This window comes from Acytostelium subglobosum (genome assembly GCF_000787575.1).
Source record: "Acytostelium subglobosum LB1 DNA, scaffold: scaffold8, whole genome shotgun sequence".
Classification (NCBI taxonomy): domain Eukaryota; phylum Evosea; class Eumycetozoa; order Acytosteliales; family Acytosteliaceae; genus Acytostelium; species Acytostelium subglobosum.
Window position 1 is genome coordinate 54,527 of NW_012236525.1, and position 11,875 is coordinate 66,401.

At 44.3% G+C, this 11,875-nt stretch overlaps 7 protein-coding genes across 7 annotated transcripts; 6 read left to right on the plus strand and 1 right to left on the minus strand.

The window, feature by feature from the left end:
* Nucleotides 1-258: 258 nt before the first annotated feature.
* SAMD00019534_044090 (hypothetical protein) lies at nt 259-1,536 on the plus strand (the record flags this gene model as incomplete). The annotated part of the gene is made up of 2 exons (XM_012899899.1): nt 259-349; nt 431-1,536. 2 exons carry the CDS (start codon nt 259-261, stop codon nt 1,534-1,536), a joined length of 1,197 nt encoding a protein of 398 aa, XP_012755353.1.
* A 69-nt stretch (nt 1,537-1,605) lies between these two features.
* Nucleotides 1,606-3,112, minus strand: SAMD00019534_044100 (hypothetical protein; the record flags this gene model as incomplete). The annotated part of the gene is made up of 3 exons (XM_012899900.1): nt 1,606-2,663; nt 2,736-2,926; nt 3,003-3,112. 3 exons carry the CDS (start codon nt 3,110-3,112, stop codon nt 1,606-1,608), a joined length of 1,359 nt encoding a protein of 452 aa, XP_012755354.1.
* An 875-nt stretch (nt 3,113-3,987) lies between these two features.
* On the plus strand, nt 3,988-5,551 carry SAMD00019534_044110 (hypothetical protein; the record flags this gene model as incomplete). The annotated part of the gene is made up of 3 exons (XM_012899901.1): nt 3,988-4,934; nt 5,002-5,249; nt 5,337-5,551. The coding sequence occupies 3 exons, from the start codon at nt 3,988-3,990 to the stop codon at nt 5,549-5,551; spliced, it is 1,410 nt and encodes a 469-aa protein (XP_012755355.1).
* A 247-nt stretch (nt 5,552-5,798) lies between these two features.
* Nucleotides 5,799-6,526, plus strand: SAMD00019534_044120 (hypothetical protein; the record flags this gene model as incomplete). The annotated part of the gene is made up of 2 exons (XM_012899902.1): nt 5,799-6,333; nt 6,501-6,526. The coding sequence occupies 2 exons, from the start codon at nt 5,799-5,801 to the stop codon at nt 6,524-6,526; spliced, it is 561 nt and encodes a 186-aa protein (XP_012755356.1).
* A 1,911-nt stretch (nt 6,527-8,437) lies between these two features.
* SAMD00019534_044130 (hypothetical protein) lies at nt 8,438-10,100 on the plus strand (the record flags this gene model as incomplete). Its single annotated transcript, XM_012899903.1, has 3 exons — nt 8,438-8,590; nt 8,683-8,958; nt 9,039-10,100. The coding sequence occupies 3 exons, from the start codon at nt 8,438-8,440 to the stop codon at nt 10,098-10,100; spliced, it is 1,491 nt and encodes a 496-aa protein (XP_012755357.1).
* A 656-nt stretch (nt 10,101-10,756) lies between these two features.
* Nucleotides 10,757-11,227, plus strand: SAMD00019534_044140 (hypothetical protein; the record flags this gene model as incomplete). The annotated part of the gene is made up of 1 exon (XM_012899904.1): nt 10,757-11,227. One exon carries the CDS (start codon nt 10,757-10,759, stop codon nt 11,225-11,227), a length of 471 nt encoding a protein of 156 aa, XP_012755358.1.
* A 16-nt stretch (nt 11,228-11,243) lies between these two features.
* Nucleotides 11,244-11,693, plus strand: SAMD00019534_044150 (hypothetical protein; the record flags this gene model as incomplete). The annotated part of the gene is made up of 1 exon (XM_012899905.1): nt 11,244-11,693. The coding sequence occupies one exon, from the start codon at nt 11,244-11,246 to the stop codon at nt 11,691-11,693; it is 450 nt and encodes a 149-aa protein (XP_012755359.1).
* Nucleotides 11,694-11,875: the final 182 nt, after the last annotated feature.

An 11,875-nucleotide genomic window follows, 5' to 3' on the forward strand; every position in this document is an offset into this window, starting at 1 on the left:
TAATATTAGGGCATTGTCTGACCTGTGGTCATTTCCTCATCGAGACATAGTGTTCGATGGACTATTGGAATGCACTGGATTGGATTAATATGGACCTGGTTATTGAATTGAATCTAATCTGTACAACCTACAACATACAATATACCCACTAATATAAATATCCATATTGTCATTGTCAACTTTTCATATTTATTTTATAATTTCCAGAATAATATATCTAAGATTAGATATATTCCAATTTGGACCATCGACCAAACAATGATCAAACTTCAATATTTATTATTACTATCATGCTTCATTGGCACCATCTATGCCAGTCAATGTTTCGACTTTTCCTGTCATGTATACAGTATGTTTGATCAATAGTACCTGGAAATGGAATAATCCCAATCCCACTCACTCACTCACCCAATCAATCAATCAATTCTAGATGTGACATCAGCTGGATTGGATCCAGTTTATGGACCTGGACCAGGACTTGAGGGACATGCTTTGGCCTTTGCCGATGAGAAGGTACCAGGTGGAATTACAAAGTACGATTTTTATAACAACTATGGTGTGATGACCGTCGTTGACAAGAACACTCTGATTGTGACTGGCACAATGGTTCCATCGACAGGCGCCCGTGCCCCATACATTGAGGCCAAGCTGGTCTTCCGTCCATTCCAATGCACAACATGTGCCAACCCCAAGCTCGAGTTGCAGGCCAACGCCTACGTCCCCGCCGGTCCAATCGACCCATGCTCATGGAAGTACTTTGTGATCGACACTGCCGCTTCACGTCTTGTTGGCAAGGATCTTGAACTCGAGGGCTGGGATATCATCCTGACCCCACACATGGGCATGCCACTGCAGGTTGGAAAGGGTGCCAACGGCAAGAACCTCAACTTGGGCATGTCCAGCTGGTTCTCATTCGAGTTTGTCAAGAATGGAACACGCTACACCTCACCAAACGTCGCCGACATCAACGTCGACCTCACCTGTTCTGACTGTCCTTCGGGCGACTACGCTGCAACAGCTGCCATGGGCCCAACTGGCGGCCAGTCTGCCTACGTCTCCTCGACCGATTTGACACCATTTGGTGGCTTCCAATCATTCGACTTTGTCAACAAGTCAGGCAACCTGCATCTGGAGTCCAATGGCGACATGCTCCTCACAGGCACCCTGTCCCCAGTCAGTCACGACTCACCCCTGCTCACATGCAGCCTCCTGTTCCACCCCAACAGAGACTACTTCAGATCGATGAAGCTTGAGCTCGACTACCACGTCTACTTCCCACAGGGCTGGGTCGATCCAGGCACCTACATCTACTACGACATCGACACTCACAACTCGCAGTGTATCTCTGGCGAGACCACCATCAAGTTTGTCGGCGACATGATGATGCCAATGCAGTTGGGATACGGCGCCAATGGCAAGAACATGAACTATGGCATGGCCGTCTGGTTGCAGTACAGCGTCATTCGTGGTGGTGTCGAGGTCGAGGGTCCAGACTACATCCTTGACTTTAACGTCGATCTCACATGCCAGGAGTAAGACATTCATGTGATTGATTGATTGATTATTTGAATAAATAGAATGCCAAGTATTTATTATATATTAGGCCTACAACATTGACAACATGATCAAGGTGGCCAACATGAGGGCGAGGATCTTTGATGGGCTAACATCACTGGCAGTGCTTGGGTGATCTGTTGTGGTTGAGGAGATGGTCGTAGATGATGTGGTGGTTGTTGGAGATGAGGTGGTCGATGTGGTTGTTGTAGTACCTGGAGCAGTAGTCGAAGTAGTGCTGGTGGATGTAGTGGATGAGGTAGTTCCTGGAGCAGTGGTCGAGGTGGTGCCAGTGGTCGAGCTTGTACCACCTGATGTAGTCGAGGTGGAAGTGGATGTGGATGAGGTGGTAGTTGGGCCGATGAGGTTCAACTGGGTGGCATTGTAATAGTTGGTGTAAAGACTCTTGACATTGAGACTGTGGATGCCTGGTACGGTCAGTTTGTTGGCCACGGTGCAGACGAGGTAGGTATCATTGCCGCTAATCAGGGCGCATGGCTCGTTGTCAACGAGGACGTGGGTATCGTTGAGGATGGTCGAGTCGTTGGCCTGGGTGACGGTGAAGTTGACACCGGTCAGGGTCAGCTGGCCATTGGCCATGTCATAGGAGTAGCCATTGACCAATGGGTTCTCTTGGAAGTTGCAAGCGTGTGGGGTGAGCAACCTAAACAACATGGTGGGACCCGTTGAGCCGGAGTAGGTAAAGGAAGTGGAGGCATCGCTACACTCGATACTGATGTTGGCAGTGATGACCAATGGGTCGGCACCAAGGAGCATCAATTTGGATAGTGGCGTTGAACTGGTCGAGGACATGTCCATCTTGGGTCTGTATCTCATGTTTGGGCCACCAATCGTGGTACCGCTGCCAGCAGTGGTATCAGCTGCATCGGTGGTCGAGGAAGAGGTGGTGGTCGTGTCTTTCTCAGTCGTGGTGCCAATAGCTGGCATAGTTGTTGTTGGAATAACAGATGTTGGTATGCCAATTGTTGGCACACCCATTGGACCACCTGGGCCCATTGGGCCACCCGGGATACCAATAGCTGGACCGACACTAGTCTGTGAGTTATAGTTACCTGTGCCATAGTAGCTTAGAATGACAGACTCAGACTCTGTGAAGTATGGTTAGTCGATCGATCGATTGCAAGAATGAATGAATGAATGAATGATGATGATGTACATACGAGTGAATACAAAGCCATCGAGTTGAGCAAATGCTGACTTGTCGGAAGGTGTCATGGAGTTTGAATAGCAGGCAACAGTGTTGTTGTCGCCAGATGGGTAGTCATGGCACACTGCACTTCTATCACAAATGTTCACGGTGATGATTCTCCAAGTCATTGGATTGATAGCAGTATATCCCTCGTCAACTGGTCTGTTTTAATATAAGTATGTTAACAGTAAGTATGAGTGGGACATTGGTTCAAGAACCATGGACAGAGACGACATACTTTTTAAGTTGGCTAAAGTCCAAAGTGCCCAAACCACATCTTGGTGTGGCGGCATCAACAATGGCAACAATGGCCACAAAGACAATTACAAAGATTGATTTGTAATTCATGTTTATATATGTTATGTATGTATAAGTATATGTAAGTAATCAAGTTATTTGATTGATTGATTGAATGAATGATTGGTTGATTGAACGAACACACTGTGGACTGATAAATAGAGTTCCATAGCAGTCGAAACGGGAAGGTAGATGGACCAACATTGTGTTCTGTCTTGGTGCACTATGCGATGAGGCACATCGTATCGGTCAAACGATAAACACTGTCGTATTTTTGGCTTGGATCATGACGATTAACTTGTTGATCGTGGGTGACACAAGTCCGATCCAACTTACATCTCAATGGCCTGTCCCGCAATAACTACGGGGCCAAAAACTCTCAAAAACTTTTGGTGTCATGCAACCTAATCCGATCCATCAACAAGTGGAGACACGTCATGCACCTTTTAAACAACATACACATTCAAGGAATCATTCTGATACATTCCCCATGACTTAAATCAATAAACTCGGTATTTATCCAGACTAGGGAAGAGTAATAGAATATGTGGAATTGTCATTAATGTAGTTATTGATTGATTCATTGGAATAGTTCCAATATCGTTGATCAAATATATATCGGGGATGATGGAATATTAGGTTATGTTAGTGAAACTTATATTAATAAGTTGATGTTATTATTAACTTTATTGAATGATTGATTGATTGACATTGAGTGATTGATCATATATCATGCCCCACATCCAACGAATCCCACTGAAACCCAAATCAATCAATCAATGTGACCCCACCCAACTCACGTTCGTGGTCCTACTTTGATGTGATGGGACAGAACAATGTTCTGAATGAGCCCACTCAAACACTTTCATTCATTCATTCCACTTTGTTATAACACATATTATATATATACACATCAAACAAAGATGATGACATCTAGAGGATTGATCAGTGTGTTGGTGTTGGTGACGGTTGTCGCCTCAATCGCACATGCTAGACCTTACAGATCACACCTTTACAACACTCAGGAGCAGCAACAACAAACAGATTCTGCAGTCAAGTGGAACTACCTCTGGTTCAACCAGACATTGAACCACTTTGATGCTGAGGACAACCGCACCTTCCTCCAGCGCTACTACGTCAACGACGCATACTACGATTATAAGAAGGGTGGCCCAATCATCCTTTACATCAACGGCGAGGGCCCCGTGTCACAGCCACCCAACTCACCCACCGACGGCACCGTCGTCTACGCCAAGGAGATCGGCGCTATGATCGTCACACTGGAGCATCGCTACTATGGAGACTCGTCGCCCTTCCAGACGCTGTCCACCGACAACCTGCGCTACCTGTCATCGCGTCAGGCCCTCAACGACCTCGCCATCTTTGTGCTCGACTTTAAGGCACAGACTCCACACGCTAAGCAGATCATCACGATCGGTGGCAGCTACTCGGGTGCATTGTCCGCCTGGTTCCGCGTCAAGTACCCACATGTGTCAATTGGCAGCATTGCATCATCGGGAGTCGTCAACGCCATCCTCGACTTCACCGCCTTTGACGAGTGGGTCGCCTTTGCCGCCGGCCAAGAGTGTGCCGACGCCCTGCGAATGGTCACCTTTGAGACTGAGCAGCAGGTGTTTGGCGGCAACGCCACCACCGTCAAGCAGTTGTTCCAAGCAGAGATGCTCACCGACGATGGTGACTTCTTCTACTGGCTTGCCGACTCAATGGCCGAGGGTATCCAATACGGTTTCCACGACCAACTCTGCAACCCACTCATCGACACCATGAAGTACGGTGGCGACATCCTCGTCACCTACTCCAACTACACCCTCAATCTCTGGGGTACAACTCTCGGAACACCTGCTGAATATGCGTATGTATGATTGATCGTGTCTTGTAAACACTTGTACTTACTCGCGCGCCACACTACACATACTTAGTACTCAATGGCAACAGAACACTACACATGATATCAACAAGGCTGATAGACAGTGGTGGTTCCAGACATGCACTGAGTTTGGTTACTTCCAGAATGCGCCAGCAACTGGATCAATCAGATCTCAGATGGTCAACATGACCTATCATCGTACTCACTGTGCCAACGTCTTTGGCGCACCACTCTGGCCAAACACTCAAGCTACCAACGACTACTATGGAGGTAACCAAACTGCTGGTACCAACATCGTTTGTATGTATTAATTGGAACAATCCCTTATTACCCTTTAATGATTGATTGATTAATTGATTGATATCTAACTCATACTATTACTATTAGTCACCAATGGTAGCCAGGATCCATGGTCACGTGCATCAATTACTCGCCAACTGTATCCATCTGAGCCATTGCTTGTTGTCGACTGTCTTAACTGTGGTCATTGTGTTGACCTCCGTGAGTGTCCAGGCGGTTGTGCATCACCAAACAACCTTGAGGAGATCAGACACGAGTCCCTCAAGTATATCCAGACCTGGTTGCATGAGAACCATGAATAAACAGACGACACATATTGTTGTGTGTTGTGTCGCATCCAATTTCATCAACTTCATCAACATCGTTTTTGCATCATCCAACTCACGAAAAGTAATGAATGAATTGAATTACATTGTTTGAAACAGATAATATACATATAGAGATATAGATATAGATATATAGATATAAGTATATAGGATGCCTAGACCACCACCTAATAATAGACTGTATAGTAGTTCGTTACTTAAACAACATGATATATGGACATCAATGGATGATGGCCCAAGAGGAGGAGGAGGAGGTGGTGGAAGGAATGAACCACCTCCAAAGGACCCTAACCTTCATGGTCCCTCACTAGAGGTCACGGATAACTATAAGGGTCTGATGGCTATTGCCAGACTGACTGGAGCAGCGGACAACCAAGCGGTCACTAGAGGATCATGCAAGAAGTGTGGACAGGTCGGCCATCTTACATACATGTGCACCAATCTCGTCAATTACAGTACTCAAAAGACAACTTCATCGTCTGGCGGCGCAGCTGGATTGCTCAATAATGGCGACGATCTTGATGAGATATCAAGTACATCATCAGAGGACAGTAGTGATGACGATGACTTTAGTGATGATGATAATGCAGTGACCAAGTCATCAAAGGATAAAGATAAGAAGGATAAGAAGGATAGAAAGGAAAGGAAGAAAGAAAAGAAGAGAGAGAAGAAAGAGAGGAAGGAGTTGAAGAGGAAGAGGAGAGAGAAGAAGGAGAAGAAAGAGAAGAAGAGGAGGGAGAAAGATGATAGGGGTAGAAGTAGGAGTAGAAGTAGGAGCAGAGATAGAGATAGAAAGAGAAAGGAGAGAAGTGCAAGCAGAAGTACAAGTACAAGCAGAAGTGAGAGTAGAGGTAGAAGAAAGGAAAGCAAGAGAGATAGGAAGAAATCAAAGAAACATCATCACAAGAAAGATAGAAAAGACAAGAGAAGCACAAGCTCAAGCAGGAGTAGGAGTCCAAGTTCACCAACAAGGACAAACAAGACAAATGACAACAGAAGAAGTAGGAGTATAAGTAGGAGTAGAAGTCCAAGGAAGTACGACGATCCAAGAGATAGAGATAGAGGAGGAAAGGAAATATCAAAAAGAAGGAGCAACAGTCCAAGTAGAAGCAGATCAAGAAGTGTACAAAGAGATCGAGACAATGTAGACAGACGCGAGACAACAACCACAACAACAACGACAAACCGCAATTGATGGATCATCACAAGCACTCTACAATGTAATGAAACTGGCAATGACAATGGCTATGGCAATGACAAATACACATACACTGACAATGGGACAATGGCAATGACACTTGTGCATGGATGATGATGATGGTTGTGTCTTACCTACTTCAGTGTGTGGCGAACAACTTGGAATCACCATGGCGAACCATTGTGTGATGTTGGCCCAATGTATATATTTTATCCATATATATTATTATTATGATTATTATTTGTATATATATATATATATATATCTATGTAGTTATTGTAATAATTATGTTGTTGTACAGGTATACAGATACAGATTGAACATACATATACATATACATATAAGTAAAGAACCCATCCTACATTCATTCATTCATTGTTTACCCCCACTCACTCATTCAATTCAGATGGATGTCCAACTTCAACTTCAACTTCAACTTCACTACCCATCCAGATGTGATGTGTTTGATACACCTCAACCATACTCGCTACTACTATTACTTCAACTACATTATCTCTGACGAATACAACACAAACCCACACCACATTCACACACAAACACACAATTGGATACAGATAAACATAATTATATACTTATATAGACATTTATTACATGTATAATAACATAGACACAAAGTTGTGTTTGTTGTATATCTATCTCAATGGGCTGATATGGAAATAATCATTAAGTATGTGGCAGCAGGGTTGTTGTTTGTTTGCCCAGAGGACACTGTCTCAGCCTCATCCTTCCTTCCAGAGACTTGCTTGACCCAAGGTACATGTCCACCCGTGGATGTATAACACTTAAGTCCATCCAACAACAATTAACATTTATTATTATTCACAGATATTCTGACATTGACAGAGAACAAGTTAAGAGTATTGTCGAACAACATTATATTATTAATATTATTATTATACTTTATGAAGATAGAAGGACAGGTATACTACAGAGAAATAATTATCAACAAGACAAGAAATGTAAGTCACTATTTAATATATATGCTTATGTTTCGATCGAATGATTGAAAGAATGAAAGAGTGAATGAATGAATGAATGATTGATAGATAGATCGTAATAAGGATGATGACGACGTTTGTGGATGTGTGTGATTGATAGAGAGAGTAAGTGGTGCATACACCACGATATTCCGTGTGTTAGATATATGATTGGATCAATAGATGGGCGTCTGTGATCACAAAGACGGCTGCTTATGATGGTCAATTGTTGACACTGACCATCAGTGTCCTATAGAATGATACAATATATTATTGATTTGAATTGACATCGAATCACTTTGGAATAATAATAATAATATCCAGACTGTATTGTCTGAAGAAGTAGAGACTGTGTACTAACTACTACTATCTTACTACTTTATCACTACTGGATTGCAATCAATACAGAGTTAATCGAGACATATAAATGAAGTTATGACTACATCTTCCAGAACTTTGATATATATTTATTGCATAGGTTTGGTGCTATGTATACATGCTACTGGTATGTATCCAATCATTCATTCAATCAATCAATCAATCAATCATATCCAACAAACTATTAATTTAATTACTCGCTCAATCAATTAATTAGAATGGAGAACATACAATGGATACAACAATAATCTATTGAATCCAATGCAGGGAACACCAAATACAACACTTATGAGATTGTTCCCATCACTACAATTCAATCCAGGTGTATTTCTAAACTCTACATTGCCACCTGTTAGAGAGATCAGTAACGTCGTCATGGACCAACCATATCAAATAGTGTCAGCCGAGAAGATCACAGACATGGGTAACATGTGGGGTCAGGTAATGTATAACAATCTCATTCATTCAATCAATCTATCAATCATGATCATCGTCTAACAATATTCCTATTCCCTTATTCAATGATCTGTCAGTTCTTGATTCACAACATGGCATTCTCAAAGCCTGATCCAAACTATCCAATGCCAATTCCAGTGCCCAAGTGTGATGCATACTTTGATCCAAGATGCACTGGCAACATGACCATGCCATACTTCCGAACTGGATTCACCAAGGTTTCATGCACCAAGACTACGTCTACTCGCCAATCAGATGGATTCTGCTACGAACAAATCAACACAATGTCATCATACATTGATGCCAACCCTGTCTATGGTACTACCAAAGATACTGCCGACTTGTTGAGATCAGTATGTATACATTCCCGAATCGACCGGACCAGTAACACATACATTGAGCAATACTAACATCACAATATCATTCACTTTAGTTTGACAAGGGCAAGATGATTGTCGACCATGGTCCAAATGGAGACATGCCACCAAGAGGTATCAGTGGAGTCACAATCGATAATGATGCCAGGAGATACCCAACCGATCAACTGTTCAGTGTTGGAGAGAGACGTGGAAATGAGAACCCAGGCCTCACTTCAATCCATGTCGTGCTGCTTAGAGAGCACAATAGATTGGCAGACAAGTTCGGCAGACTCAATCCTCAATGGGACGACGAAGCAATCTTCCAACAGACCAGAAGCTGCATCATTGAGCAGGTCCAGAAGATATCATACGAGGAGTACTTGACCACCATCCTTGGAGAGTTCCCTCAATACACTGGATACGATGAGAACACCGATGTCTCTGTGTCCACCGAGTTCACCACTGCTGCATTCAGATTTGGACACAGCGAGGTTGGTCCCAACATTGAGATGGTCAACCGCGACGGCAGCTTTGGAAAGCCCCTGTCCATTCGTGACGCCTACTTCAACCCAACAGCCCTGGACAATGGAATTGAGAATGTTGTCCGTGGTCTCATCTACAAGCAAGAGGCCAATGTCGATATCTACATTATCTCTGAGCTCCGCAACTTCTTGTTTGGCAAGCCTGGTCAGGGAGGAATGGACCTCGGTTCGAGGAACTTGATGCGCAACCGTGATCACGGAATGCCATCATACAACCAAATGCGCCGATACATGGGCCTGCCAGCCGTCAACACATGGGCCGATATCTCATCAGATATTGAGGTCCAGGAACGTTTGAGATTCGCCTACCATGGAGACATCGAGTTGGTGGACGCCTACGTCGGTGGTCTTGCTGAGGACCACATGTACAAGGCAGCCGTCGGACAGACCTTCTACCACCTGATCCTTGACCAGTTTGTCCGAACGAGAAAGGGAGATAGGTTCTGGTATGAGCTGCCAGAGATCAGAAAGGTCAACGAACAGTGCGAGTCAACTTCATTCTCAAAGTTGATCAGGAGAAACACCAATGACATTGGTCCTCTACCAAAGAACGTGTTCCTCTTGGCATCCGACTCCAACCCATTGGAGAATTGACGACTTATTCGATCGCGACAACAATAAATAGTGTGAACCAATCGATATATATAAATAATCAATCATATAACAATGTTGTTTAATCAATGATCAGAGTCTTGTGTTACTTTTAAAACAGTCCAGCATCATATCCTGTAGTTTGATCTGATAAACTAGATGTGGCTGCTTTACTTTTAAACCCGTCAAGGTCATGTATCTCCAGCTCGGCCCAGAGTGATTCATTGGTTTCACAAATTGGAACACAATGAGTTGGTGAGTATCGATTGGACTACACAGTACAGACATAGTCTTACCAGTGATCCACTGATACACTCCTGTCACCTCGCTGCGCTTCTTATTATTTGTCATCATCGTCCGGTTGTCCTGAATCATCCTCATCAGCTTCTGCTTGTTCTGGTTCCCTTTCATCATTTGTTTCAACAAACTAACATCCCAATTCAATGGACAACATATTTGTAATACAGAGAATTGTTAAGTACTTGGCTGCTGACTCCTATCGTGGGGTGTTCATTCGCGTTAACAACGCACCAGGTCGATCAGGCAGACAAAATCACTGGAGTTACACAGCAAACTACCAATGGATACTATCTACTTCACTCGTCTCTTGGAAGTACTTCACTGCAGTGAAGACTCTAAACAAATGCTTCACCGCACGAATGGACAGCCATGCCACGAACGCGATACAGTGGGTCAATCTTCTTGCCCAGCATCTGAGGCGTCTACACCTTCAACCGCGTTGCTCAGACTTCTCGATTTGGTCACTTATCGACACGGTCGACATGAAGCTCCCAAGTAACGGCTCAAAGATGGGAGACAAGTATCAGATGATCACACAAGAGACTCTGGCACTACTTCTGGATCTAGGCATCAATGTTAGGTCTTGGGTCGGAGGCGTCAAGGTCAGTGCGCCACAGTTCACCAACAAGCTCGATCGTTTGGAGAGTCTGGAGTTTGAGTTCAACATGGACCTGGACTCACCCTACGAGGCCCTGGCCTCCATAACCCAGACCAACTTTCCCAGTCTAAGGCATCTCACGTTGATCCCCTTCCCATCAGGTTCTGGCGAGAGCTTCTTGAGCCTTGCCCACCAAGTCTTTCACCCACATCACCTCATTGGAGATCATTGACAACGAAGACAGTGGTATGATCGATGGCTGCAGCGTATCGATCATTGAAGATACAAATTTCTTTGAGGGACTGCACGCGATCGCTGGGTTGACGCACCTCTGTCTCCATCTCAAGTTTGGTTATAGCCAGCTCGACGAAGACTCATCGGACTTCAACCTGAATCTCGTTGAGTACCTGATTAGCACGCCCTCTCTAACATCGCTCAGTCTGCCCCGGACTCGCCCCCTGAGGAACAACACACAGCTCCTCAAGTTCGTCCTGCAGTCCTCTCAATCCCATATCAAGCGTCTGAACCTGTCCAATATGTCCAAGCTCCTAAAGATCGATAAAAAGTTGGAGTACGCTCGACTTGCCTATGACGTCGAAGAGCCCTTGGTGTGTCATGACGATAGTCCGCCTGCTTGCACCAGAGAGGAGATATTGCAATCGTTTGGCAATGTTAGTCATCTGCGTCTGGTGGACTAAGGCATCCAATTCGGTCATTTTGTGCTTGAGCATTGCCCCAACGTCAGGACACTGCGTCTGTCCGGTCGTAATATCAGTGACACTCAACAAGAACACAACATTGCGCCAGCTTTGTATACCAAAGAATGTCTGGAAAGTCGACAGAGCTGATTTGGATAGGCATCTGAGACTAGCTGTCGAGA